This window comes from Pungitius pungitius, chromosome 4 (assembly GCF_949316345.1).
Source record: "Pungitius pungitius chromosome 4, fPunPun2.1, whole genome shotgun sequence".
Taxonomy (NCBI): Eukaryota; Metazoa; Chordata; class Actinopteri; order Perciformes; family Gasterosteidae; genus Pungitius; species Pungitius pungitius.
Window position 1 is genome coordinate 8,411,277 of NC_084903.1, and position 23,678 is coordinate 8,434,954.

The 23,678-nt window shown below is 42.7% G+C and overlaps 3 protein-coding genes across 9 annotated transcripts; all 3 read left to right on the top strand.

Moving 5' to 3' along the window:
• Positions 1-291: 291 nt before the first annotated feature.
• Positions 292-4,448, top strand: zgc:113276 (uncharacterized protein LOC553748 homolog). 4 transcript variants are annotated; one of them, XR_009956017.1, is made up of 11 exons: positions 292-366; positions 684-897; positions 1,544-1,728; positions 1,821-2,036; positions 2,156-2,525; positions 2,752-2,873; positions 2,966-3,205; positions 3,283-3,444; positions 3,572-3,665; positions 3,768-3,921; positions 4,317-4,448. XR_009956017.1 is itself a non-coding variant. In XM_062561705.1 (11 exons), exons 2-11 carry the CDS (start codon positions 684-686, stop codon positions 4,379-4,381), a joined length of 1,818 nt encoding a protein of 605 aa, XP_062417689.1. In that variant the 5' UTR covers positions 292-366; the 3' UTR covers positions 4,382-4,448. The 4 variants fall into 4 exon arrangements, 3 of the variants coding, with proteins under 3 accessions (XP_062417689.1, XP_062417690.1, XP_062417691.1); XM_062561705.1 differs by having other exon boundaries at positions 3,572-3,661; XM_062561706.1 differs by lacking the exon at positions 4,317-4,448 and having other exon boundaries at positions 3,572-3,661; positions 3,768-4,023.
• pir (pirin) lies at positions 4,414-15,598 on the top strand. 3 transcript variants are annotated; one of them, XM_037483768.2, is made up of 10 exons: positions 4,414-4,529; positions 5,662-5,773; positions 5,873-5,965; positions 8,591-8,671; positions 10,463-10,669; positions 11,882-11,966; positions 13,055-13,099; positions 14,418-14,500; positions 14,961-15,027; positions 15,152-15,598. In XM_037483768.2, the coding sequence occupies exons 2-10, from the start codon at positions 5,681-5,683 to the stop codon at positions 15,268-15,270; spliced, it is 873 nt and encodes a 290-aa protein (XP_037339665.2). In that variant the 5' UTR covers positions 4,414-4,529; positions 5,662-5,680; the 3' UTR covers positions 15,271-15,598. The 3 variants fall into 3 exon arrangements, with proteins under 3 accessions (XP_037339665.2, XP_037339667.1, XP_062417692.1); XM_037483770.2 differs by having other exon boundaries at positions 4,423-4,558; XM_062561708.1 differs by lacking the exons at positions 4,414-4,529; positions 5,662-5,773; positions 5,873-5,965 and adding an exon at positions 7,529-8,258.
• A 419-nt stretch (positions 15,599-16,017) lies between these two features.
• On the top strand, positions 16,018-21,359 carry vegfd (vascular endothelial growth factor D). Of its 2 annotated transcripts, XM_037483779.2 has the most exons (9): positions 16,018-16,837; positions 17,028-17,219; positions 18,539-18,740; positions 18,829-18,949; positions 19,062-19,131; positions 19,269-19,396; positions 19,481-19,596; positions 19,863-20,028; positions 20,170-20,819. In XM_037483779.2, the coding sequence occupies exons 2-9, from the start codon at positions 17,112-17,114 to the stop codon at positions 20,195-20,197; spliced, it is 939 nt and encodes a 312-aa protein (XP_037339676.1). In that variant the 5' UTR covers positions 16,018-16,837; positions 17,028-17,111; the 3' UTR covers positions 20,198-20,819. The 2 variants fall into 2 exon arrangements, with proteins under 2 accessions (XP_037339676.1, XP_037339685.1); XM_037483788.2 differs by lacking the exon at positions 20,170-20,819 and adding an exon at positions 20,826-21,359 and having other exon boundaries at positions 16,018-17,219.
• The last annotated feature ends 2,319 nt before the right edge of the window (positions 21,360-23,678 follow it).

Consider the following 23,678-nt stretch of genomic DNA (forward strand, 5'->3'; position numbering starts at 1 on the left):
TCTACAGCAATGCAACACATTCTGTCAGATCTTCATGTTTATAGCCTTGCTGTCCTATGACAATCACAAAAAGAAAAACAGTCCTGTTATCAGCTTTTTGACGAGGTTTTTAAAATAGTTTCACACAACACACACAGTTTATCTCAAACATTTTAAAATCAATAAATTAGGATTTATACAGTGGTAGGGAAGAGTGTGAAAACACACACACACAGACACACTATTGAAGCTATTTCCAGTCCAGCTAAATTTGTATGTGCTGAGGCGGATTGAGTTACATGAGGAGCATTTAGGTCTGCAACGGGCCAGTGCAGCGCGTCCACCGTCTCAGAGGCCGGCCCCAGTGCAAGATCTCAACTCAGGCAGGTACGGTGAAGCACCGGTTGTAGTTTGAAGCGCAATGACTAACACATTATTACAACTGATCAGACAAAGCTTTGTTACAAAAAGTTGTTTGAAATGTGTAGTTTTAAGTCTGAGGAGTGGTTAACCCTAACCCTAACCCTAACCCCTGACAAAGCCATGTCTATGAAGAAAGAAATAAAGGACATGGTGTTTTTTTCCTTTCGAGGTGAAGTGGATACGTTTGAATTGGTTTGCATCTGGGATTGAATTTGAACATTTTAGGGAACTGACCGCCCCCAACGCTTGTTTATACCTCTAGTCTGTTCTGTGTGTTTCAGATGGTAATACTCGATGTGGTGATAGTAGGGGGCGGACCTCACGCCTTGACCCTCGCTAGCTTGCTATGTAACACTGAATCTGATCCAAAGTCAGACCCCAGACATGACTTACACCGCCCTCCCTCCCCCGAGAACCCTGCAGGGCCTCAGACCGACCCAGAAACGCCCCACAACAAACGCTGCGTTGGCAGGAAGAACAGGAGAGCGGCCGCTGGTACACGAGGGTTTCACTCACTGAATCATGGACACATGATGTATATTACTCGAGCCAATTGATTGATTATCATCGACTATTCTGGTGATCGCATCATTGTTTAGGGTGAAGCATTGCCACAACCTAGGTCATATATTTTGAGGTCCTGCTGCCTTCTAGAAAGGAAACCTCTTTATTTTGTAGTTTTAGACTGTTGTTTGTTAATTTGTATGTAGGGTACTTCTCATTTGTTTCCCACAACTGGGATTTAGGATTCACTCAAATCATAATTTGGATTTGATTAGACATTATTCAGCATATGAAATAATCACAAAAATAATAAATTAGTGACTTTCTAATTGTTTATGCAAATCATTCTAATTTAGTAAATCAGAGTAAATGATTTCATCATTTTGATTTTGCATAAAAAAATAATGTGTTATGATCCCTGTACCATTGATTCTCCTGTGTTGATATTCAGCTTAATAATCAGACTTTGTTTATTACATTTGAAATGTTGTTGAACCACGCTTCAATCAGATAAGGAACAAAAGTGAATGATGCTTTGTCGAAAGGACGACTTCTTCATTTGACACACACCAGATGTGACTTAAGTCGAACTGACTCTCAGCTTAGTTACTTTGTTCTTCGTGATTACTTTCTGAAGGCCCGACACTGGAGGAGCAACTAGCGAAGTCCACGAAATCAGAGAGGCTGGACTTTCCGCCGACGAGTGTCCGAGTGGTGGATTCTTATGGAGCTTGGACGACTCTGTGGGAGAGCCAGTTCGCAGCTCTGAACATCCCCCATCTGCGCTCACACACACTGGTGCACACAGATCCTCTCAATAAGGTAGAAACACAAACAACTTCCCCTTAAGTAGACGCCACAAAAGTGCTTTTGAAGTACAGATGTGATTAAGCACACGTGTGTGTCTTCTTCAGAAAGCCCTGCAGGAGTTTGTTTTAAAGTCCGATCGCTCTGCAGAGCTTCACAGCCTCCCAGACCACGTCTACATTCTGGACGAAAACGCATTTTTCAATGACATGAGGCTCGGCAGGAAGGAGAAGAAACGTCTCAACATCACGTCAACACTCAAGAAGAGTTTATCTTTCAGTTTGCCCGGAAGCAAACTAAGTGTGGACTTTTTCAAAGACCAGGTTAGACTCAGTGTATGTGTGAGTCTGTTCAGCAATCTGAAACCAAAGAAAGGACAGATAGAATCATATAATCACAAGTTTGCATAAAGCGATATGAATGGGTGAATCTGAACATGCAGGTGGAGAGATACAACTTGGACAAAGTGCTGCTGAAGGGAACAGTGGAGCGCATCACCCCAGTGATGGAGGACAGGGCTGACTTTATAAAAGAGGGGGAAGTCACAAGAGTGAATGACAGGAAGAGGGTGAAGTATTTTCAAGTCCTCCTTCAAGAGGGCACCCTCCTAAAAGCCCGCAAGGTCGTTATGGCGACGGGTCCAACCCGTGCCCAGATGGCCAACATCCCTTCATGGGTGAACAGCATTGCAGAGAGCTACCCAGAGGAGCGTTTGCAACACACTGTGCAGCTCATGCACCACCTGACAACTGCTTGGCAAAAACAGAAAGCCACAGCTAGTCCGAGACATAAAGAGACTTCTCCCACTCAAGGTAAGCCATCTTTCCTCATTATGTTACATCACAGCAGTACACAAAAGCTCTGCAGGAAAAACGTTTTTTTAAACGGAATTACTTGTGTTCCCATGATAAAGTATAACACTTCTCTTCCACTTGAGGTTTTGAAGATTCGGCACACATCGGTGGAAATTTCATACCCCATCCTCGCTGCAACAGTTTCCTTTACAAGTGCTGTTTGTGTGTGTACACTTGTGTGTAGTGTGCGAGGCAGGGCAAAGAGTAATGGTAGTTGGTGGAGGTCTGACCAGCGCTCATGTCGTCTCAATTGCCCTGCAACATGGTGCCAGCCATGTGACATGGGTCATGAGGAAGCACCTCCAGGTCTAGTGACAGTGTGAAGCTGCATGTGGACCAAACCATAGATGTGCCCGCCGGCCTCCAGCACACGCGTTTCCTCCCCGTTTCTACCGCAGTTGAAGCAGTTCGATGTGGGCGACGTGGAGAGCCTGGTGGGTCGGTACTCTCACGTGGAGCACGGCATCAAGATGGACGGCCAAGCCTACCTGAGGCAGTTCTACAACGAGCGGAGCCTCCACAAACGGCTGGCCATGATTCGCCAGGCGAGGAAAGGAGGGGCCGTCACCCCGGAGGCTTACGTCCACCTGCAGCCGTCCATCCTGAACGGAAGGGTGGACGTGAAGACGTACTGTCAGGTAGATGGGCTCTCCTGCCATGTGTGAGGTTGAGAGTGTGGTGGAAGTTTTTACCTGAGTCTCATGCGACTGTCCAGGTGAGTGAAGCCAGCTGGTGCTACAGGAGCCAGGCCTGGAGTCTGTCGCTCAGCACTGGGGACCACTGGACCGGAGACATGATCTGGCTCGCCACCGGCTGCAAACTTGATGTCAAACAGGACCCTTTGCTCTCTGAGGTGATGAAGGAGTTCCCCATTCAGGTGGGTGGAACAAACAAATGATTTCATAAATATTCTCTCGTTGTATTTGGTTTTGAAAAATATTATTAAATTGGCTGAGGGATGCTGAGCTAAGAGCAATGGAGTAATTGGTTGTCCCTCCATGAAGGTGATAGATGGTTGGCCGTGCGTATCAGAGAGCTTACTGTGGGCACAAGGGTGCCCCTTCTACCTGATGGGGCAGTATGCAGCTCTTCAGGCAGGTCTTCTACAGTGTTATAGTGGGCAAAAATAGGTCTCCACAACAATTTATACAATTGTTTCACTGACTCTGCAACGCTTATGTTTTTTCCCCACAAACACAGGTTGGACCTCATGCGGTCAACCTGGCTGGCGGACAGGCTGCCAGCATGCGCATCGCCAAGGACATCATGTGCCAGCAGCAAAGAGACAACGTGAAGGCTTCTGAGCAGAGCGCGGAGACATCTAAAACCGAAGAATATATTCAACAGATGCAAGGTCTACTATGGCTTTAATGTTACCGGTCATCTAGTCATGTGGATTTATCATGGGACTATGTGGCCTCAATTAAATGGATTGGACTAAAAGAAAATGCTGTCGAACAGACTTTTTTGTGGAAAATATTATATCCCACACCTAATATAGATTTGTGTTTCTCAGTCATTTTAGATATTAATTACAGGTATATTTCAATTCAAATATTTTTAGATCAGGGTTTACAACATTAAAACAACAGTATTTAAGTTTGGTAGGTTTACCTGACGCTCTAATATCAAAAGTAGTTTTTATTTTGCTAAAAAGTTATTCTGACGCTCCTTACATGACTCTCGCTTGCCCCCTGTGGACATGTCTTTAACTACGCCTCCTGACTTCCGCTTTGTAACCACGGACAGACCATAGGAGAAACGCGACGTGTCCGCGGGGTACGACGCGTGTAAAGTCACATCTGGACGTCTAATCACGCACGACCGTGGCCGTAGAGGTCTGGCCGAGCGGCTGGAGTCCTCGCCTCCTCGCTCCGGGCACACTGCGCATGTGCAGAGGACGCGTCCCATCCCTGGATCAACAAGCCTTCCACCTGTGCAGTTGAGCCGAGCCGTCAGTCGGTGTGTTGTGACTCGTCTCCTACTTCCAGGCAGGTGGTCTGTATAAATGGGGTGTTTCATATATGAAGTGATTGGTGCTAGTGAGGAGTAGTTAGTAGTCGGTGCGGTTCCGGTATAGTCGGTGACCTATGGGGACTCCGTTTCCGGTTAACCGGAGGGAAGAGGGCAGCGGTGGCCCGCCAACCCCCCGCGCATGAAAACGCGTCCTTTGACGCGAGAAGAGGTCAGGTGCGGAATGATGCCAAATTGAACTATACCGATTTGCCAAATGTACCTGAACGACCCCTACCGGAAGTCATTCAAAGCCATAACGTGTTCCCCTTTGTGAACATAACAGCATGTGTCATTTGCAAAAGCGGTACAAAGCTCGTAAGCATCGAGGTTGAAAGAACTGGTTCAGTCATTATTGTTTCATAATTTGCTTCTCAATTGTTCTCATGTCCGCGCCCAGTAAAATGTGTTTTGAATATGTGCTCGCGGCCTTAACAGTTTAGTTTGCCTGCTGCAGGTCAATCCCTTCACACCCGTTTAATTGATAAAATGCAAGTATACATGCAGTCAAGGCGGGGATCATTCGAGACCGAGGCGATGGTGGGAGGGAAAGGGGAAAGTGGTAAATGACCGCAGCTCTTAGATCAGCTGATCAGACTCGCACAGACCTCTCAATGTGCTGTTTCTAAACCGCTGTGATTGCGTTACTTTGCAATATTGGATTTTAGGAGCTTCCCCATTGCAGGTTTCTAAACCACAGTCCATTTGGGGTCATTTTGGTACGACCGTGATAAATATTTCTGAGAACTACAAATTTAAATATTAAAGAAATCAATGATATAAAAAAAGTAGAAAATGTGTCCTCTTTTGCATGCTTGGATACTGGTTGCACGTTCAGAATGAGAGATGAACACTTTCTGTGCTGATAAAGACTGATAAACAGTTAAAAAATATATACATATATTATGACCATGGTGGATCAGCTGTAACTTGTAAAAAAATCTGCAATATCGAATGATTCTAATGTTTTAAAGTCATAAGAGTCTTAAGAGTTTGCACAAGTAAAGCAGCATTACTCATCATCTTTATGATCGCCTTATTGTCCTTGTGTCTGAGACATATCTTATGTTTCCGTGACTAGGGAATCCCGTGCCAGAACAATGACTGTGAGGAAGGTGGAAAGGACCGTTCTCAGTGTGGAACAGGCCGAGGGAGTCGGTGCTCGTGTCCGCAGGAGTATCGGTAGAAAGGAGGTCAGCATCTCACAGTTGATTTAGATCCACTGGCCACTTTTTTTTTACAAAAGAACATCATTGTGATTGATGCAATACCATTTTATATTTCATTTCCAGCTGAGAAACCTTGACCCTTTCCTGATGTTGGATGAGTTCATAGTGAGCAAGCCAGCGGGTTTTCCGGACCATCCTCACAGAGGATTTGAAACCGTAAGAACAATTATGTATGTATGTGTAACGTATTCCAACCTGTTTAGTGTAGCAACGAATGCTTACATCAGAAAGTTGGAAAGCCTTGATAGGTCACCTGATCCAGTTGGGAGCATGTACCAGTTGACTCATTGTTTGACTTTTTATCAAACTTTCCAGGTTGAATGCTTATATTCACCAACAATTTCAGCTGTGACGTTTGAGTTTTTTCTGGTTTCTTTACATGTAGTGAGTCCACTGATCAGTCCAGTAATGCACAATCATTCTCAACAGATTTTTACACTTTATCACAATTCATTTTAGACAATGACTTTCTCATAAAAACTTAGCCACATGGGGCTATTTTCTTGATATTTGCATGAATTAATTAAAATATTTTTTACTTAATTTGTCAATTGGTCCATCTTCTCAATGTACTACTCTACTACTATTTTGTCTTATGTTATATAAACTGAACACAGACTTTTTGGCTATGACATGACACGACACATAATAATCTGCAGTTCAATCAATACTGACAGACCACAAATTTCTCGTAAACCAGATATTGTTTGTAAAGATAGAATTTTACAAAGTGTAGGTTTTGCAATTACCAAAGCAAATCAGAATTTTAAAAGTCATTCTTCAAAATGTATTTTTCAGAACTTCGCAGAGGAAAGAATCAAACTATAGCAGAACTTTTCTGGCCAAAAAAAGTATAGTTATATACTTATAAACAGTGTCAAGGTGCTAAAAAAATGATAACAGGACTACAGGGGTAAATGAGGGGCGAAGTTCCTACTTTGACCACTAGATGGCAACATCAATACAGGATCCATATAGCTGCCACACATGTCGATTTAAAGTTATAGTATTAAAAGGGTCGCACAAATCTATTTTCTGCTGGTTCTGTTTTAGTTTGCATGAGCTCAAGTTAAGCCCACACAGCTTTGGCATGAAATCCATTTAATGACACAATTATTTAATGAAAATTTATTTAATGAAAACTCACCACAAAATGTAGTACAGCAGCCTCCTGTATAAGATCCAATTAAAATATTTGTATGTTTCTGTATTTCACTTCTGTCTGATAAGTAGACCGATGCTTCTGTGTCCACACATGCATTCTGTCATTTATTCATTTATTTGATAGATACATTTAATTCCTGACAGACATTGTTCAATTTAAAACAGAATGATTTACGGTACAGTTGGAGTTATTGTCTTCATTGAACACCAACATTTGCCCCAACTTTCAATATTTGCTTGTCAAGCTACAAGAGCCAGCGTGCCCTCCGTATCATTTCTGGTATTTGCATCAAACCTTGCAAACTAGATGGAATAAGAGTGTATCTGCACCCTTCCTGGTGACCAATGGTGTCCGACCAGGTGGAATACTGTCGCTTGCCCTTCTCAATATGTGCATGGATGATCTCTCTAACAAGAAATATGCTGATGACTTACTTCTTCTGTCCTTGTAGTGCTAGTTTTTAGCAACTGCTCAGAGTATTTAGTTTAGTTCATTTAGTATTTATCTTTGTTGCTTCATAAACCGACTAATGTCTCTGGAAATAAAGTTGAATATAATGTCTATAATGTTATGTAATAATGTATTTATTTGGATTACTTCAATTTTAGAGCTGCAGTAGTCAAAGGTTTTAGCCCCTGGCGACTCTCCTGCCCTCAACCACGCTCTTCATTCGCTGTTAGCTGGTTTCACTGTGAAATACTCTAAACACATTACCAGCACGGGAAACCAAAAGATGCAGTTAGAGAATAGCTTGTGAAACATGGAATATTTAGCGGCAGCATTATTCACATGGACAGAAACCCAATGAATGAATAATGATGTTGTTGTTGTTTTGCTCAACGTTCTCATGCTCTGACGACCGAACTAATTATTGCTCCTTTTATGCAAATTGCATTTAAGCCTTGGTCTGAAAAGTGAATAGTCACAGAATACGTGCAGTACGTGTTGTATTGACTACTTGCACAGTTTTTCATTACTTTTTTTATTCTGTTCTGCTTTTATAGTGTGGGAAATATCAGTTTGTAATCCCTTGCCAAGGAATGGATGAAGGCCAAACCACGTAACATTTAATTCACCAAAAGCTAGTTGCATATTTTACATTGAATTAAATTTGATTATGTAACATTGATGAATATGTCAAGATGTATCTTTAACGACAAGCTTAACAAAGACATTGTCCTCAGATTGACACTCCTCCAAATGTATTTGAGTTGGCAGATGCGTTGTAGGTCTCCTGGTGTGTGTGGACAGACCAGGCTACACTCCCAGCATGCCTTTCAGCAGGTGTGTTTGCTCACACTCGCATGACTTTTGAAATGACACAGCTGTGGAGGCAGATCACAGGCAGCTCACTGCAGGGGCCCAAACTTTCCTCCTTACACAGATGTTCCCCTTTGAACCCGTGACCCATCGCTAGGCACGTCTGTTCCTGTTCTGTCTGACCACTGGGACCAGAGTGTCGTTTATAGGCTCATGGCCGTGGTCTGGAAACGTTATAAATCACTTGGTGCAAAGAGTCTTTGGATGTCAAAATAAGGCTTCAATAAGATGAAATAAAGATATTTAATGTAACTAACAGTATGACGCTCTACACACGTGTGTCTTTCCTGAAACAGGTAACCTATGTTTTAGAGGGGGTCTCGGCCCATGAAGACTTCTGTGGACATTCAGGACGACTGGAAGCTGGAGATCTGCAAGTAATGCTTAACTCTTTTTAAATTTGTTATAAGTTTGATGAAAAGTTTAACACCGATGTTGTGTAGCAAGTATGAACATAGACCTTTAGCTTAGTATAACAAAAATAATCGAAACAGGGAAAACCGCGCGCCTTAACACCTACAGAAACATGTAAAGCTATAAAATGATATATTGTTTAATTTATACAACAACTAAAGGAAAAAGGCACTGATTGCTTAGCAACCTCACAGTGTAGACCAGACTCCTGTTGAACACCTTACTACGGATATAAAACATGTTAAAGAGCTAGCAATCACTCTTTGTGCTAAGCTACTATTTACATTTACAATAAAATGTTTCATTTAGCTGAGGCTTTCATCCAAAGCGAGTTACAATAAGTGCATTCAACCAGGAGGCTACAGAATCAAGAAAATAACATTTCTTCAAGAAAGCCTAAGAAATCCTAACTACAAAGTGCTCTGCCATTGTAAGTGCTAATAAAGTGCTACTTAGTCAAGTTGTAGTCGGGAGAGGTGCGTTTTCTACCGTACAGATGTACGGAAACACAGTGAATAAAGCATATTACAATAAATGTCACACTATTCCTTTTTTAACTTTGTCACTTATATAGCTAAATACAGACTGAAAATGACTTGCAAGGACCAACAAGAGCAGAGAAAGACTCAAGCTTATTGGTATAACCATTTGCATTATAATGTTGTGCAGTCCCTCTAATTGGATATCATGCCCTGTGGGTTGTTTCCTGGGTTTTTAAAGTAGTCACACACACACACGCACACACGCACACACAGGTTGATGACTCACAGCAGAGGTTCAGTCAGTTCAGCTGAATCTGCTGTTACCCGCCATGTGCACTATCCGTAGGCTGGAATAGGACGTCTTCACCGCTACAGATGCTCAAACAGCTGCCTGCGTGTTCTTGAGGGAAACACTGTCTTGCATTAAAGCAGTAAAGGAAGCGGGAGAAGAAAGAGAAACTAGGGAGAACATATTACTTTGAATCATTGTGGCATCTGTATACATCTGCTTTAGAGACAAACTCATCAATATGTGACAACTTAAATAGTTTTGTACAAGTATAATGATATTAAGTTGTATCATAGTTTTTTTTAATAATCTACATAGTTTGACAAACAATGTCCTTCTTTAACAGGACATCATGTACCCAAACAGCCAGTTCATTTACAAGTTGTTTTGTTACAATTTGTTTGGAATTTAATTCAAATCCCACAATAATCTAATTTACAATTCTGGTCAGATCTGTGCTGCCTTTGTTTTCTGGTTTAATCTGTATGTTCTGTGACCTAGTAAATAAATACCCAGCACAATGCAATAAAATAAACCAAACCACAAGTTGAATAGGCACAGATGAATACTAAGATATCTGCATTAAATCATTAGTTTTGACATCAGATTTCCAGCTGGACTAAAAAAATAAGCATCTGTTGAAGCAATCTTTCCATCATTGTTTTAAATATGAAACCAGCTCACATGTTTCAGATGGGATTTTATATTATAGCCTACTGTATGTTCCCAGTTTGGAAACCACTGGCCAATGGGGTTAATAAATTATATTTTTTCATAACTCTACTGGAAAGCTTTTCAAAGGTTAACATGATAAAGTGTATAAAGGGGGGTGGACCGGCCGAATGACAGGCATTGCCTCAGCTCGGCTAATGAACCCCTTCCCACCTCTGGTTGCTGTTCTCAATACAAATGGTATATATGTAAAACGGTGTATACGTGATTGTGTTATTGTTATATTTGAAACATGACTCCTCGTCCACCAGTGGATGACTGCAGGACAAGGAGTGGTCCATGCTGAGATGCCCGTATCGGAGGAGCCGGTGGTGGGCTTACAGCTCTGGGTGAACCTTCCCAGTCGAGACAAGATGGTGGAACCGGCGTACCAGGAGCTTAAAGGCTCAGAGATCCCTAAACCCAGCCAGGGAGGAGTCACAGTCTCTGTGATATCTGGAGAAGCTTTGGGAGCAAAGGTGTGTGCGTGTGTTTGTGTGTGTGTGATATTCACCCACAGGGAAGTGATGTCACTGAAACATCATTTAATTAAAGCACAGAGAAAAGAGCTTTGAAAATGAATAACATGCTCGAGGCAATGTGGAAAAAAAACAAAACAACGAATACTCATGCATTCACGTGTGTGTGTATAAATTTGTTTAATTTCACTTGCAAACATTAGTGGTTAATGTGGAGACTGATCATACATTTAGGCCTTACAGAGTAAACAATGCAAATTGTGTTTTTTCTTTGCAAATAGCCTTCTAAAAGTTATTGTATATTTTCTTCATAAAGCTATTATAATCAGACTTTCCTCTACTTTTAAAGCACCTGTGACCACTTTCCAAACTTTGGCAAGTTCCAGCAGTAAAAGTCAATGTGTTCCAGTTTTCCACAGGATTGTGTTATTAAACCTGTTTTTATTTTCCTTTTTGACCACCCGAGGGTCGCGATTTGTGGACAAAGTATTTAATCAATTAATTATTATTAAGAAAAACTGTCTGCTATAGCTAAATAAACCAGAGTGAGAGTCAACCAAAAGTTGCATATTGAACAGATTCAGAAAACAATTCTCTGTAGATTCATCAATGTGATTCAAAAGTCCCTTTGTCATCTAAAACATTGTTTGATACTTTACATCACCCAGTTTATTTTATTTTGTTCATATAAGGTAGATCAATGTATCTGTTGCTACTGTTATCTGATGCCGGCCTGTCATGTGTTGAAGTCCCCAAAAACACTGTCCTGTGTTTATTGAACTTTAATAGAGGACAGAGAGGAAATAAGAACTCTTGTGCAATGCCGGTTTAATTTATTCTTTCTTAACTTTGCCCTGAGTCTCTCTGAGAGTTTCTTAAAGGTCATCACAGGCATTTCACTAACAATATTGCAAATAATAAAGGGTTTTCGAATGCGTGACGTGTAAGCCAGACAACTACTACTAATTGGTTGGGAATTTTGTATCTTGAGAAACCCATGGGATTCTTGAGTAGGTTGAGGATTATGTGGGAAAACTACACTGCTTCAACTTGTTCCAAACCAACAGCAGTGCAGCTGCTTTTTAACAAATGAGCATGACTGGCGCCACTACTTCACAGTTTGCGTGAGTTTTCTGTTTTGTGATACACGTTCACAGCTTGCATGCGTGTGTGTATTGGAGAAAGTAACCATATTTGTTTTCTCCCACATAGTCTAAGGTCTACACCAGGACACCAACCTTCTACCTGGACTTCAGACTGCAGACAGGTGCCGTGCATGTGCAGCCAGTGCCCTCTGGTAGGAGATTAGTCTATGAAGGCTTTGTTAATAACAACAATGCCTTCCTTCAAGTGCCTTCATTCAAGTGGTCTGTATAAGACAACCCTCATTATTCTCTTTACCCTCTGCAACTAAGAATAGATATCCTTGCCAAGTTAACCGCACAACTTATTGTAAATTGTCCTCTTGTGGCAGGAAATAATGAGCCACAACATACATTGAAATCATAAACATCTCAGTCGTTTTTTTTGGTGAAATGTGTAGAAATCCCACTCCCTTCATTTTAAATAAGGACACATGCTAAACTCAACACTAATATGTATTTGTTATTCTGTGAATATCTAGAGCTTCTTAAAAATCCTAGTGATCCTCCCCAGCCTTTATGAACTTGAGCCCACATATTTATAGTGAGAGTGTTGTGTTTAGCATTTCAGAGGTTGCATTCAGAAGGATCCTGGTCAGACAATACTCACACTAGGTGTGCACGTGAGAATTGTGTACACATCTAGTGAGTCTATATACACATCTTATGAGTAGACTCTAACAGAGATGGAGAGAGACGTGGTGAGAAAGAGCTTTACAGCACTCTGTTGTCATCTGCCAAATGCAGAAAGTGTAGGGATAAATATTGTCTGATCTATTCAGATGTTAAAGTTTCAGGGGTAATTTAAACTTTCATCAAGCATTAGTTTGAACTTTTGGGAAGAGCCTAATTTAGATTTTGTTGCTCAAGACCATCAATAACTCTTCTGTGTTTGAATTATGACACTACAAGCAGCTCCTGGCTAGCTTAGCTTAGCACAATGTCTAGAGCCTCGTTCTGTCCAAAGAAAATGAAATCCACCTGCCAGCATATCTAAAGCTCACTGATGAACGTGTCATATCATTTGTTTAACCCACACACCTACAAAAGGGAGAAAAGAAGCTGTGAAAGCTGACTGTATGCTGGCTCAGCATCAAATGGAAGAGAGACACACAGTTAGCTAAAGTTAAGCAGCTAAAGAACCAAGGGGATAAATCAGCTTAACTAACAAGAGGAGAAAGGGTTAACCAAAAGCCTTTCTGCACAAATACTTTAAAGTGAATAATGTGTTTGTGTTGGACAGGATGGACTACGTTCATCTACACGCTATCTGGGACCATTCATGCCGGTGAGTTGTGTCTGGTTAATGTTCTCCTCACTGGCCACTTTGCATTAGGTGATTATGGTTCATATATGCAGTATATAGGAAAAAGACAGAATCATTAATCAATTTGTCTTTTCCTATTCGGTCCTCCTATTATTCTTCTATTTGTGTATGTCTGCTTATTTCACTCTGTTTTGTTACTCCTCCACTCTCCTGCCTGCCTTTCTGCTGCCCTTTCTGCTTTACAAATATGTGTGTGATCTCAGTCCAATTGCAACTTCCCTTCTACATCCAGCCAAAAGAATCACGTGTTGCACTTTAAAGCCTGAAGGACTCAGGCCAAGCAGACCATCACTGGAAAACGTTATCACGCTACTGTGCATGAAATACAACCCACTTTGGCTTCATATCAGTCACCTCATCCACAGGTTATACGCCCCATTGCATCACAAATACTACATACTAATACTGCATACCTGCTTAATGGGCAACATATAGTGATGAAGAAACCCCTCAGACACAAACGTGTTATTATTATTGAAAGCTTTCTTGGTTTATTGTTTACACCCCAAATTCCCCTTTTAAACAATTCTTTCATAACATTTCACTATGATTTGAGTACACGGCAGGCTCTCTCTCTCAGACCGGTCGTAAATGCCAGCAGATGTTTTGGTGACACGAGGATGAAAGTGGCTACAAAGTTTAAAGACGCTTTTTAAAATCTTAAATCTCCAACTCTGAATGTAATCCGGCCAAATCAGGACCAGCTGTCTGTGATAAATGCATCGACCGCAAGTGGAAGTGTCTGGCTTTCTCAGCGTCTGATGTCGGGACTGTGTGTGCGTCACAGCGTGCGAACTAAACAATGTCTAAACATGCAGGTGTCTCTACTTCTATTTAATAACAACAATAATAGCAATAATCATTTTAACATTTTATTTTGTAGCGCTTAAAAAGGTGGCGCAGAAGCTTTACAGAATAATAAAATGCAATGCAACAAAAAATGGGAGTAATGGCAATACAAACAAGAGCAATGAAACAAAACACAAAAGTCAACTAGCATCACAGGTTAAAAGCAGATTTAGATGTGATTTTTCTGAAGGATTGAAAAGATTTGTGTTTTTAGAAACACCAAAAAGAGCTAAAATAAACAAACCTCATCGCTACTTTCAAATAAAAGGTTCATTCATATTTCATAGTCACTAGAATTCACAGTAATAATGGGCAGTATTGTTATGTCGTTTTCGGCCAAGGGGAACCAGATACGAGTGGTACCAGACAAAAACAGATAAAGAGCTGCAGTGTTGCTTCAAGGACAAATCAGAATTTTTTTGGTTTCAAGGCCCAGATGAAGAGCAGCAGAAGGTGGAGCCTCATCACACTGTGGTGTTTGGGGACGGAGAGTGCGTCAAAGTAGAAAACAAGGTGAGAAATGTTTCTGTATCGAAACCAAACGTAGCCGATGTTCATTTTTCCAAAAGGGGGAAGATATTTCAAGCCAGTAAGGATGTGTTTGGTCCCCTGTAGGCCACTATACGCTCCTTGGTTCAGTTTTCTGGCCAACGTGCTGAGCCTCCCCCTCTTTGTTAACTGGTCCCTTTCTTTCACTGATGTTCTTACCTTTGGTTTTTTCTGTTCCAAGATTTTAAACAAGCTTCATTACCTTTTCAGGTGTTGACTGTGAGAAATATTGTGCAACTTCTATGTAACCAAAATGTATTCTCTCTGTAGTCACCTTATGACCCTATTGGTCAATCATGTCCCTAATATTTATCTTGGGACATGCTGGGCGTGGGGGATGTGAGGATCCGGATCAGTGAATTCAAAATTACAAATGAAAGTGTCTACCACACAAAGAAAGGATGACATCTTCTTACCTCCTCAGGGAGCGGAGGTTTCCCGCTTTGTGCTGATTGCTGGAGAACCAATCAAAGAGCCTGTGGTACAACGAGGTACGTCTGTGTGAATGTCGCTTAGTCCCTCAAATCAGTGCACAAAGAAATGCTTGATGTATCACAAAAAAGACCTAATCCGTACCTGTAATGAGTAACCTACCTGTGCTGCGTGTTCCCTCAGGTCCATTTGTAATGACAACCGAGGAGGAGATCCGACAGGCCGTCACTGACTTCCAGACTGGTAGAAATGGTTTTGAAAGGGCCAAAAACTGGAGGTCCAAGATCAGAGACTCTTTCTGAACACATTGTATTCTCGCCCTGGTGGAGTTGTTATCCTTACTTGTTTGCTGCTATAGAATCATATTTCAAGTGATTTTTTTGCACTGTTCTTTGTTTTATTTGCATATTAGTGGGAAGAATGTGTTCTCTGCCCACCTCGTAAAATCTAAACTGTATAATATTTACCTTCTGTATGAATCAACACATAAGCCCAGCTATTATTAAATTCTTTCACACGTTATGAGAAAAATGTATTATTCTATTAAATGGTCAGTGTATTCAACAGGATTCATCGGCAGAACTGGAATACAATATTTTCCAGTGATAATACACTAAAGAAAAAAACCTACTTATTGATAAGAAAGTTGTGTTTTTGTTACCTTTGCATGTCCAGTTTATACAAGTCCACTTGAAGGAGTCTGTCATGTTGAACCCAACAGCAGACAAACCAAACTCAGGCTCCGGATGGGGGCCATTTGTTTTCACCTTATTAGTTGGTTGCAATCTGCATGTTTGGCTCTAGTACAAACTGAGACTTTCATGACATGTGTGATGGCTTTACCATGGACTGTACATGGAAAGTGGACACTGTGAGATCACCCTTTGGTTTATGGACTGATGTTTTAAAGCTTCAAGAATTTTTTTATGGTCGCCATCTTGTTTTTTCCCCAAAGAAGTGGCATGAGAGGTTGGAGTACAATTGGACACAAAGTGTAAAACACACATGATGTGGAAACTTCCTCCAAGAGTCAAAGTTATAATCTCAAAACACTTATCCAGAGCGGACCGGATATTGGCGACCAGTCAACCCCAAGGTTGTTCCTCTTGACTCTGAATTACATCCTAATCTACAATAACCACCATTTTTGTTTTTTAAACCAAAATTTCCATTTTCTTTTGCATGTTTCGAAATAATCCTTAGAAGATATAACTTTGCAGCTGACAAAATGAATGCCCAACAGGCTGTTCCTCATTTGCATGCAGATTCCTGAATATTCTCTCAGTTTCTTATGTATGTTCCCAACAGATTACATCACAAGTCAAACTGGCCTGGGTGGGGGGAGTGGGGGAGTCGGGTGGCGCTGGCATCTCATTTTCCCTCACACGTTACGGAAGTCTGGATCGCATTTAAAACACATGTTACTGCTCTTTGGCTGTGTGCGGTTTGGCAGCTCCGGAGGAAGAGACACTGATCGGGGATTCAGCCGGCAGGGGACTCTCGTACTGGACAAGCTGACACTGAAGAAGAGACACGAACACAGTATAAAATTAAAAGGCGTTATTTGTGGCAGCTGTGGGAGAGACATAAAGGGCAGAAAGCTTCTGCACGGGCGAACCATGGTGGATCTGGAGACTTGAGAGCTGACAAAAAGTCTATTTAATGCACAGAGACGGTCAGCATTGAATTTCTTTTCAGGGGGTGGGAAAATATATTCTTCAGCTGAAGTATCTCGCAGGCCTTCAATCTGTTTTGACATAACCGACTGACTGCGTGTCCTCAAGAGATTCTTTACTTTTCCTGAGATGATTTGCAGCTTCTGACGCGTTATTTAACTCTGGTCCTGCATCGAAGCTTCTGCAGCAAGAGGTGAATGTTCTAAAGCCTCTTCAACCTGCTGGTGGCCGTCTGGTTTGCTCTGACAGAAAACGTCTGGTTTAGAAACACACACACGCATTTCTTTATTGTGAAGCTGGAAGATCAAGAGTTTGTGTTGCACATACCTGCACCGAGAGAACTCTGTGTGTGTGTCTGTGTGTGTGTGGTCTGACGCACTCAGCTGGTCTGGGAAACTGAGTCAGAGAGGCAGCCGGGAGGCTCGTTCATTCTTCTCAGAGACGGCGTTCAGAGCCGTGGGATAACGATGAAGATGAAGCGGACTGTGGGCAGAATCTCCTGCTTGGTGACTCTGGTGGTGGAGCTGAGCTGGATCGACGTGAGCCACAGCATGCACAGGGAGGGGGGAAGCGAGGTAAGAGTGGCGTGAAGCCTTATATGCCTTCAAGTGCATGTAACATGTAGACGACTTATTGGCAGTTTTGCTCTTTGTACTTCATACAACTTTGTGATCTAACTATGTCCTGTAAGCACAGATTAAAGCTCTGCATGGCTTCTATGTTCTTGATGTATTCCGAGCTTGATTTCACCCAATATTAGAGTGTTTGGCTGCCTCTTTTATCTCATTCCCATAAACACTTGACCAGCTGTTGCCAGGGTGCTGTGTGTCATGTTCTGTCCACGGACGCCACATCCAACTGTGATCATGTGTGCACATGTCTCAAAGAAGAAATAATAAAGGGGCAATTCAACCGATTCACTCTCAAGCTTCATCATTAGCCTAAGTTGCTTTTGCTAAAAGCCTCAGCTACCTGACATGTAATGTAAATATTCTCTTTTATCAAGCTGTCATTAAGACAAGTTATTCTTGTCCCACTTGCTCTCTTCAAACTTCATTACCTCCCTTTCAATTCCGGCCCTCTCTGTTTCTCATTACTCAGTCTATCCCGTGCTAGAAATTGCGGAGGGGAAACTTCCCTATCTCCTCATTCTCTGCTTTCAGTGGAGACAGCCAACCTGCCCCACCCTGCACCCTACAACACACAAAACAAAACATTGCAGGGCTTAGATGGTTACAGTTGTCCAGAGACAATAAAAAAACACGGTGCAGACCAGTGCAGTAAATTCCATCAACTGTGATGTTTGCAGACTGATCTGGTTTTCCCTTCAGAGAGTTCACACCCAAGTGAAAGGATTTCACAACATACCGAATCTTGTGTAAACCATGCCGATCGAATCTGTTCAGCTTCTATTTTGTCTTGATTTATGTCATCATGGGAGCACTAGTTTCCGAGTGCACGATGAGGCTTCAGCTCAGGCCTCAGTTTGTCAGATGTCCTGAGGTGGAACACGTAAATGTGCGCTCTTATAGTAGCAGAGTCATGAGACTTCAGAACGAAGAGCGCACAGAGGAAGCCACACAAGTCTGCTGCTGCAGCTGTTGATTACCATACAACAACAGAGGGAAACAACGTATCCTCTGGGAACCATGAATGTTTGTAGCTAATTTGACTGCAGTCTGCAAGGAATTTGAACTCATAACTCTCCTCTGCACTCATTTCTCATTTCACCTTTAATACTCATGACAAAATGCCGTGCTTGAATGAGTTGGTTTCAATAACATATAACATTTTTTAGTTTAATAAACGTGGCATGTTTGTGGAGGACCAGAAGAAAAGACACAAACAGGTTAATGTTATTAATGACAGGGTTGTTGACTGTGATCCCCTGTAGGTGGTGAAGCAGTGGGAGAGGAAGGTGCGGTCGGCCTCCAGCCTGGACGAGCTGCTGAGGCTCGCCGACTTTCCCGACTGGAAGTTGTGGAGGTGTCGCCTGAGACTGCAGCAGCCTGAGACGCTCTCTTCTCCGCCCTCGGTGGGCTCGCACCGCTCGACGCGCTACGCCGCCGAGTCCTACAGCCTGGAGATACTCAAAGGTCTGGACAAAGCAGGGGCCTGCGTGTGTACACGTGTGAGTCCGTGCGCTGAGTGCTTCTGAACACCTGGTGTCCTCCCCCCCTTCAGCCATAGATGAAGAGTGGCAGCGGACCCAGTGCATGCCGAGGGAAGCGTGCGTGGACGTGGCCAAGGAGCTGGGCACCGACCCCTCGATGTTCTTCAAGCCGCCCTGCGTGTCCGTCCACAGGTTTGAATCAAGCTCAAAAACCTTGACTGCATGGAGTCAAGTACAACAACTGGCTGTTTTTCCACTTTGCACGTCCCGTTATCGAGAAATGCCTCTGTTTTCCTAACAACAGATGTGGAGGTTGCTGCAATCAAGAAGGGGTCACCTGCAGAAACACAACTACTGTGTATGTGAATAAAACCGTGAGTGACCAAATGTCAGAGAAGTGCATATGAAACTTTTATTTGAACTTATTCCGAGGGTTTGAATATTGCAGCGGCAGCTGTCAGAGGGTCAAAGAATGTCTAAATGTTTGAGTGTGTCATTCTTTGCATTTCAGGTCCTTAGCGTGATTCCACTTAAGTTTGTCCCAGAGCCGGTGCTCCTAAGAGTAGCCAACCACACCGAGTGTAGGTGCATGGAGCCCGCCATAATACGACGCAACGCTCAACCTCACTGGGGCAGCGGGTGAGTCCAACACGCCACTCAATCTTATTCCACAAAGGAAAATGCATTTTATCTTGTGTTGTGCTCCGTCTGCTCATCTTGCAGCTGTTCGCCGATGGGCCAGCTGTCGGAAACAGAGGACTCACGGAGACTTTGTGCCAGTGGTTTTATTTGGGATTGTTCAACTGACGAATGCATTCCTTACCCTTCCAGTTCACCAGGTGTGTGTGTGTGTGTGTGTGTGTGTATCTCAAGAACAATGTATAATTGAATGAGCTTGACCAGTTTCTTGAGGACTTTGAAGACTCTTTGTGAGCATGTTCAGTTTCTTCTCATAAGACAGGTGACACAGTATAAAGAGCAACAAATTCAACGTAGCATGGAGGTTGGTGAATGGATGGGTTTAAGAGCCAAATGTAGGCTACATTATGCTACGGCGATTCACCTAAATGCAATATTAAAATATACAATATTACCTCCTGTTTAGAGTTTCCACTCAGCGCATGGATGCCCGACTGTGAGATAGACACCGAGCACTGCGACTGTCTCCCTCCACCTGCACTAACCCTGCAGAAAAGACCGATCCAACGCTGTCGACTCAACTCCTCCATCTGTGCCCACAGGCAACAACTTTTCCATCAAGCCTCCTGCAGGTAGGCCAGAGAGCAGCATTTAACCTCAGCCCCACCCCCAGAATAATATACCCAAAAAGATACACTATGTATATAACTAGTCTTTTTTGAAAACCGATGGATATGAATCAATTTTAAGTATAACCTTTATTCTTCTTCCAGAGATAAGGGAGAAGGACTTAAGGCTTAAAAAAAAGATTTGCCTGGTAAAAGCTCAATTAAGGCAATTTCGCTGTTGAAATGAAGCTCCATAGAAAATGATGCAGCTAAGTGTCTTCTCCTTTTCTTTGACCTCAACTGAACTAAATCCAATGAAGATACACTGAAACACAACATTTTCATACAATTCGTCCATGTACTCATGTGGTCTCTGTGTTTAGTCCATATTCACTATTAACTCTTAAGTTACTTTCTACTGCTGACATTTTTTACTTCAAAATCTTGAATATTTCCATAAATCTCCCCCAAATCATTGAAATAGTAACAAGGACAGTGAATATTGATCAGACCTCATGTGACTGAACAGGTCCATGCTATGTAGGCAAAGCAATGGTGAATGCATTGGGCACAGAGTGCTCTGTGAGGCACCTGTACACTTGTATTGAGGAGAAGGTGATGAGGTTGCCACCTGGTGGCCGTCATGAAGCTGCACATCCAGACTTCAGCTAAAAGCGCAGGTGTAGTTTCCGCTAAAATCTTGCTCATGTGACCACTGTGGCCATGTGCAGGATTGAAAGGTTCCCCCTTGCTTCCTATGCTCTAACATGCCGGGGTCATGCTCATTTTATGCAACTAAATCATCCCTCTTTTATTCCCAGGTGCAAATCGGCCAATTAGAAGTCCAGAGGGGGAAACATTACGACAACCTGCTCACCGAGGATGTTGGCAGGCAGAGAGAAAATGCTCCTTATTTATTTACAGTCCTATTTATTTACAATTCTATTATCCTATTTTAACTAATTCTGATGATATTAACTCACAATGTTAATTGATTTTTTTAACACTCTTACCTTACGTTTTAATCCATATGTAAAGTTAATGATTTGTACATTTGTTCTTTGTGTACTGAATATGTAGTTTACATTAAACAATTATTTCTATAATTTGAATTTGGAATATACAATCAATGTTCATCTTAACTTTTTTACTCTTAAAAATCAAAATAACAGAATTCCCTCATATGCTTTAGAGGGTGCAAAAAGAACACAACTTTTAAAAGACTCAAGGGATTGCAGAATTCACTGAAAATCGATGTGACGCTCAGTCAGGTCTTCAAAAACAAAACAATGTAAACTAATTGATTTGTTCCTTGCATTTCATTTCAATAGAGTCTATAAAGATATTCCCCCCTTCTTGGTCATTTTTTATTTTTCTTCTATTCTACATTTAAGATTATATCTATGTTTGTGACTCTGATCTTAAAGAAAAATTCCCAAATGTGAAGAATGCATTTCCACAGATCTAAATTAATTATAAATTCGGAATGCTTTTTTGGCAAAAGTTCTACCAATATGTAGATACTGCATGTGAAATCATTTTGGAAAATGTTGAGAATCACACAAACCTAATCTCATCTAGGGGCGACACAGTAGCGTGGCATTTAGCATGGCGCCCAGGGCTGGACCTTGTAATCGGGCATACCGGGCAAATGCCCGGTGGGCCGACGCACTTGGGGGCCGGTCGATAGGCCTATAAAAACATTTTATTTAAAAAAAAAAAATCTTTTGCTTTCAACCGGCCCATAAAGCAGGGACAGCGGCCCATTGGTTCATTTTCCATACTGACACTGGGCTGGCCCAATCATCTCTTAGCAGGCTCCATCCCTCCCTCTCCGTGTGTCAGTCAGATGCATTCAGTGACTCAAAGCTAGAAAGAAATGTGTGGATTAAGATGGAGAAACAAAAACGTAAGAGCAAGGGGGTGCGGAGAAATTGCGGGCCAAAAAAATATCTAGAGGTTGATGCCTCAATATGTTCAAAAATAACCGACGTGTTTAGTGCTGTAGCTTCAGTTTCCAAAACTACTACAGAACCTGATGACATGTTGCAGAAACAGCATGTCATAAACATCATAAATAGCACATGGAGGAGGAGAGGTGACTAGCCATAGCGATAGCGGTGCTTGCGGCTCGCAGTAGGGTTGCCAACTCTCCCAACCCCAAATCAGGGACACTTTCGCGGGCTGACGGGGGGGGGGGGGTACAAGCGGCCGGGCTTGCACAACCTCACATGCTCCGCTCTGGCCGCGCGCACACTGGTCTGATGCGCCACAACTTCACAACAACCGGGAGTTTTTCGCGCGTCATTGACTTAGCAGGCTGTGATTGGAAATCGGTACTGGCGCTGTCCCGGCCGGGACAAATCAAAATTGCCCATTATTCGGGATGTCCCGGGTAATACGGGACGGTTGGCAAACCTATCTCGAAGAGGAGAAGGTGCAGCAGGTGTCTGAGTCTGACAGTGAAGTCAAGGAGGGGCAGAGTGAGCAGGAGAGTGTCATTGAAACGGTAAGCAAGCAGGTAGCTACATGAACAGGGAGGGAGTGTTAATCAGGGCGGGTGCATGAGGATAGTGTGTGTGGACCTGGCGGGGCCACAACCAAGATGATGACGATTTAACAGTTACCTCAATTTGTTAAGAATGTATGTATGCATGTAACTGTAACTGAAGTCACGTGATATTGATAGCACCATGTTCCATGTAAGGGCAATGTTCCCGCCCCTTTCTCTCTCTTGACCGGTCTCCCCCGAGAGCGGGCAGTTTAGCATGTTTTGCCGATAATAAACAATGCCAAGAGTTAAATGGCTGAAGAGATAAACGCCTGGACGTCCGTTCATCCTCTGGTCATATTATTCCGCTGCCAAGGTAGGCCAAAGGAGTAAGCCTACCTGCTAACAGGTTATGGGCCCAGGAACCGGGAATGATTCCAAAGTTTGACGGACTTGTGCGTCGATAGCTAGCACGACCACGCTAGCATACAAAAGTATCCAAAAGAGCTAGGTTAGCATCGGGAGTACCGGGAAGCTAACGCTAAATCAAAGGAAGCTAAACTGAACTGGAAATAACCATGGCAAACCGAAGCAAGAGCCAGTGGCCCACGTTTGACGGGAGAGCAGAGGAGTATGAGCTCTGGGAAGAGAGGATGCTGTGCTGCATGCACGGAGCGGGGCTGAAGCAGACGATCTTGACGGAGCCCGCTGAACCGCTGTCAGCGGAAGACAGGTCTATGGATGATAAGCTGAATGCGGACGCCTATTGTGCATTGGCGCCACTACTTGACAACACAAGCTTGGGGCTGATATTCAGAGACACAAAGGACAAGGGCCGAGAGAGCCTCAAAGTATTAAGAGAGCACTACATCGGAAAAGGTAGGCCTCGGATTGTTTCCCTGTACATAACGATGACAGCGCTGAAGAAAGCTGACAACGAGACTGTAACCAAATACATCATCAGAGCTGAGCAGATCATTACAGCACTCAGGAGTGCAGGCGAAGCACCGAGTGAGGGACTGATGATGGCGATGATCATGAGGGGATTACCGGAGAAGTACAAGCCGTTCACACTGATGGTGACACATGGCTCAGCCGACATGACACTGGGAGAGTTCAAAGCGAAGTTAAGAAATTTTGAGGCCTCAGAAGACACAGACCCAGTCCCAGAAGAGGCAGGAGA

Bases quoted from the DNA above. Each gene is read 5' to 3' on its own strand.
- pir (XM_037483768.2), top strand. From the start codon at position 5,681: ATGACTGTGAGGAAGGTGGAAAGGACCGTTCTCAGTGTGGAACAGGCC. The intron at 11,967-13,054 runs GTAGGAGATTAG...TGTGTTGGACAG, and splicing joins TGTGCAGCCAGTGCCCTCTG to GATGGACTACGTTCATCTAC. The intron at 13,100-14,417 runs GTGAGTTGTGTC...TTTGGTTTCAAG, and splicing joins ATCTGGGACCATTCATGCCG to GCCCAGATGAAGAGCAGCAG.
- vegfd (XM_037483779.2), top strand. From the start codon at position 17,112: ATGAAGATGAAGCGGACTGTGGGCAGAATCTCCTGCTTGGTGACTCTG. The intron at 17,220-18,538 runs GTAAGAGTGGCG...GATCCCCTGTAG, and splicing joins ACAGGGAGGGGGGAAGCGAG to GTGGTGAAGCAGTGGGAGAG. The intron at 20,029-20,169 runs GTAGGCCAGAGA...TTCTTCTTCCAG, and splicing joins TTCCATCAAGCCTCCTGCAG to AGATAAGGGAGAAGGACTTA.
- zgc:113276 (XM_062561705.1), top strand. From the start codon at position 684: ATGGTAATACTCGATGTGGTGATAGTAGGGGGCGGACCTCACGCCTTG. The intron at 1,729-1,820 runs GTAGAAACACAA...TGTCTTCTTCAG, and splicing joins ACACAGATCCTCTCAATAAG to AAAGCCCTGCAGGAGTTTGT. The intron at 3,662-3,767 runs GCAGGTCTTCTA...CCACAAACACAG, and splicing joins GGCAGTATGCAGCTCTTCAG to GTTGGACCTCATGCGGTCAA.